Genomic DNA, 4,641 nt, shown 5'->3' with positions numbered 1-4,641 from the left:
TATACAGAACATTTACCTTAATGTAACGCAAATGAAAAATAAATAATGTATAGAGGACTTCCTTGATTGGATGTGGCAGAAGAAAGCTGGCAAGTATTGTGACAAATTGGCTTTATGTCCATGCGCCTCAACCTTAAAACAAATGAAAAATAAAATAAAATAAAAGAAATAAAAACTATATAAGAAACATGAGTTGCCTCCCGAGAAGCGCTTATTTTATCGTCTTTAGCTTGACGTTGTCATTCTCCCTAAACTTGGTTTCCCAAGAAAATTTGCTTTCACATGAACTTCATCGTCTTCATGATAATGCTTGAATTTATGCTTATGAACTGGAAAGAAAGACCCCTTCTCTCATTTTAAAGTGATGAGACCACAAGGAAAAAAATTTGTAATGGTAAATGGCTCCATCCACTTTGATTTGAGCTTCCTCGGTAAAGACTTAAGACATGAGTCGACAAGCAAGACTTGTTTTCTTGGTCCAAATTGTTTCTGTGGCATCTTCTTATCACACACTTTTGTAGTCTTTTCCTTGTAAACATTGGAATGAACCATAATAGTTGGTAGATTCTCTTCGGAGGAAATTTTCTCGCTACCATGCTGTAAAGGATCTACACACATCTCCCATTTTTTTATCTTCACTTTCTAAAGGAGAGAATGATTCAATCCTCTTGAAAGTATTCATAGTCACTGGACAATTTGCACCATTGTAAATATCAAATCGAACATTCTCTTCATTACCTCGCAAGGTTAAATGACATGCTTGCACATCAATAAGTGTTCCACCGATAGCTAAGAAAGGGCGACCAATAATAAATGGAATCTCATGATCTTCCTCCATATCAAGCACCACAAAATTAGCAGGAAATACAAACTTATTCACTTTAACTAAGACATCTTAATAACTCCATAAGGATAAGTAAGAGAACAGTTTGCTAATTGAAGAGTAGTTGTTGTAGGCTTCACCTCTCCTACCCCCAATTTTAAAAACTGAAAGTGGCATTAAATTGATACTACCTCCAAGGTCACACAAAGTCTTATCAAATGAAGATCCCCCAATCTTACGAGGAATAGTAAAGCTACCTAGATCCTTTAGCTTTTGAGGCAAATTTTTATGAAGTATGGCACTGCATACCTCTTTAAGCTTCACGGTCTCATAATCCTCAAACTTTCTTTTCTTTGACAACACCTCCTTCACAAACTTGAAATAATTGGGAATTTTCTCAAGAGCATCAACAAATGGAATGTTGATGTTAATCTTCTTGAATATCTCTAAAACTTAGAAAATTGATCATCAAGTTTCTTCTTTAAGAATATTTGAGGATATGGTAATGGAGTCTGGTACATAGGAAGGTTATCTTTCTTCATTGTTGGTTTCACATTAAAACTTTTCTTTGGTACTGTCTCCTCTTATTCAATTTCTTGTACCACTGGCTCACATTTAATATTGTTATCCACCCTTGGAAGAGTCCTTTCTTCCTCAGTCACATCCCCTTCAATCTTCTTACCACTTCTCATATAAATGGCTTTACATTGCTCCTTGGAGTTCACTTCTAAGTCAGTAGGAAAATTCTCCTTTTCTGTTGAGAGCCAATCGTAGTTGCGAGTTGTCCCACTTGGACCTTTATGGACTTTATTGTATCCCCTTTATTAGACATATGAGTTTCAATATTATCAAACCCCACTTCATTCTTATTAAATCTCTTCAAGGTCTCCATCATAAAATACCCCATATGTCTTCCAAAGATTGTTTCTTCTCTGCTTGTGCTTGAGCATTAAAACCAGGAGTTGATTGTTGGACATTCTTGCTGTTGGCATAAGAGAAGTTTTCATGATTCCTCAACCTCGGGTGATAATAGTTCGACATATTGTTACCCCATTATTTTTCATTTCCATTAGACACATATTATGCTTGCTCTTGATTCAAACCAACCCGAAACTATGATGCAGCAGCAACAACACTCTCAATTATAGATGGGCTATTTTTGGTTGATAAGGCAACAAACTGAGCTGCTATGGATGTCATTGGATCTACTTCTAATAAAACTGCTACCTTCTGAGGCATTGAATGGTATTTGGGCCATTAACAACTATTAATAGCCATCTCTTCCATCAAATGAAATGCTTCGCAAGAAGTCTTTCCCAATAATGCACCTCCAGCAGCAACATCTATTATAGTCCTGGTTGGACCATTCAACCCATTGTAGAACATCTGCACTTGCATCCAGTTTTCATAACCATGTTGGGGGTAGAGGCGTAGTAGATCCTTGAGCCGCTCCAAAGACTCATAAAATGGTTATGAGTAAGCTGTCTGAACTAACCAATTTCATTTCGTAATTGAGCAGATTTTGATGGAGGGAAAAACTTCACCATAAATTTTCTTGCCATTTCATCTCATGTATTAATGGAGCCTAGTGGAAGAGATTGCGACCAACTCCTTTCTTTATCTCTTAGAGAGAAAGGAAAGAGATGCAATCTAACGAAATCATCATAAACACCATTAATCTTCACTGCAACACAAACCTCCAAGAAAATTGCTAGATAAATATTAGGATCTTCAGTAGCCATAACCCCAAACTGATTTTGTTGCACCATATGTATCAATGCTGGCTTCAACTCAAAATGATTAGCAACAATGGAGAGACTAGCAATTCCATTGAGGTCTTCATTAACAATGGGTATAGAGTAATCATGAGCTGCTCGTTATTGTTATGGTTGTGGTTGTGGTGGTGGATCTTCTTGGACATTTGCTCTAACAAAATTAGCACCAACATTGTTGTCTCATTGATTCATATTCTCCATGGAAAATAACCTTCATCTTGCCCTTATCTTTCTAAGTGTATATTCAGTTTCAGGATCAAACTGTTCAATTGGAGTAGAGCTTCTAACACTTCGCATAAAATGTGCACAATTCATGAGCAAAAATGAAGTTATGAACAAATAAACATTTAATTTAATGTAAAACAAAGAATTTTAGAAATAATATTAGCAAAAATTTAAAACTGTCAATCCTCGGCAACAATGCCAAAAATATGATAAAGATTTTTCTTACCCCATGCGTACGACATTATTATAGTATAATTTTAATTGAAAAGGGTGTCGATCCCATAGGGATTGATTTATTAATTATGCTAATTACTAAACTCTTACGCCTTTAATTTTACTTAGAGAACTCGAAAAATAAAAATTCTTAATGAATTTAATAAAAGAAAAACAAATAAGAACGATGTACGAATTGAAAATTAGAACATGTAAACCTAGAATATTGAATTCCCTATTTCAAATTATGAATCTAAGTTTATCAATTATCTAAATCTATTCCCCTAATTTGTAATTTCTAGAACCCTAATTTAAATCATCTACCTTTCACAAGTGTAAGTGAAATTATTCTTAATTAATCAATAAGATATCATTATTTAATATGAAGTAAACAAGAATTCATTAAGCAATATGGATTTTTTAATGAAGCTTGTAGAAATAATTGAATCTCTCAATCTCACACTTTTCCTATGTCATGCAATTTTGGTCCAATTTAAGATTAGCTTTCTCCAGTGTAAAATTATAAATATCAATTCAATTCAATGGTGATCCAGCATTCAAAAGATAAGCATTAAACAAAAGAATCGATGAACAGATTTGAGAAACTTCATGGGAATAATATCAAAACTTTAATTAAATAACCTATAATAGTTTCATCAATACTCTAGAAAATATGATTAGTTCATATTTTCCTTGAATTCCTACTCTCCTTGTTCTCCAATATATTTTCTTTCTCCAAGACGTTAAGAAAGTGCCTCCAAGACATTCAAAAAGTTCATTTAATGAAACCCTAAGCTTATATTTATTGCCACAAAGAAATTACCCTAAAAATTCCATTTAAAATTGATTAAAAAGTGGAATCTACATGAAAGGCGCATTGGCGCCTAAGTCCAGAGGCAATGGTCCTTAAAACTTTGACTTAAGATGAAATTTTAATAGTTGGCAGCAGTCTAGGTGCAATGGCGCCTCTCAGGTATGTTTCTAGTTGGCAACAGTCTAGGTGCAATAGCTCATTTCGCTTCTCGATTTCGGCACTGCTCAGTAAAACGTGCATAAATTTTTCATCGGAACTCCAAATGCAATGATTCAAAAAGCTACGGAAACTGAGGAAAAGATCTACAACTTCTATTCGTAAGAGGTTTTCCAGAATATAAAGGAATAATGGTCAAAATCCGGCTTGAAGTTCCAAGTTGGCCACAAAATCATCAATTAATTTTATTCGTGCTCACTTACTAGAACACTTAAAAACTAATAAAAATCTTAAGGAAAATACAATAATTCATAATTTAGAAGATAAGAATGAATGTATAAATATGCACCCTCCACACCCCTAACCCAGCCCTCGATGTGAGCTTCACCTCTTGACCTTCTCTCTCTCTCTTTCTCCTTCTTTCTCTTCTCCTCCCCCTCACCTCTCCTTCTTTCTATCTTAGTGCTGTGCGAAAATGAGAGCTAGGCTCTCTCTTTATATAGGTTCTAAAGATTCCAACAACAAGTCACCCATTAATGCTAACTTAATATATTATCTTAATCACCATAAACCTTGATTTGGTTTTCATAAATCAATCACACAATTTACTATAATGTGTCTCACGCACCTAGTCT

The 4,641-nt window shown here is 34.5% G+C and overlaps 1 protein-coding gene across 1 annotated transcript; it reads right to left on the bottom strand.

Moving 5' to 3' along the window:
* Positions 1-589: 589 nt before the first annotated feature.
* Positions 590-1,864, bottom strand: LOC133806475 (uncharacterized). The gene is made up of 4 exons (XM_062244573.1): positions 1,726-1,864; positions 1,426-1,619; positions 1,015-1,255; positions 590-894 (listed from the first exon to the last, which is right to left on the bottom strand). The coding sequence occupies exons 1-4, from the start codon at positions 1,862-1,864 to the stop codon at positions 590-592; spliced, it is 879 nt and encodes a 292-aa protein (XP_062100557.1).
* Between the last annotated feature and the right edge of the window lie 2,777 nt (positions 1,865-4,641).

This window comes from Humulus lupulus, chromosome X, assembly GCF_963169125.1.
Source record: "Humulus lupulus chromosome X, drHumLupu1.1, whole genome shotgun sequence".
NCBI classification, from domain to species: domain Eukaryota; kingdom Viridiplantae; phylum Streptophyta; class Magnoliopsida; order Rosales; family Cannabaceae; genus Humulus; species Humulus lupulus.
Note: the sequence above shows the minus strand (reverse complement) of the source record. Positions and strands in the feature narration are given on the sequence as shown.

Excerpts from the sequence above, each read along its gene's own strand:
- LOC133806475 (XM_062244573.1), bottom strand. The coding sequence starts at position 1,864 with ATGTCGAACTATTATCACCCGAGGTTGAGGAATCATGAAAACTTCTCT. Across the intron at positions 1,620-1,725 it reads ATCTTTGGAAGACATATGGG|GTCCAAGTGGGACAACTCGC; the intron begins GTATTTTATGAT and ends AAGTCCATAAAG. Across the intron at positions 1,256-1,425 it reads ATATTAAATGTGAGCCAGTG|ATTAACATCAACATTCCATT; the intron begins GTACAAGAAATT and ends ATATTCAAGAAG.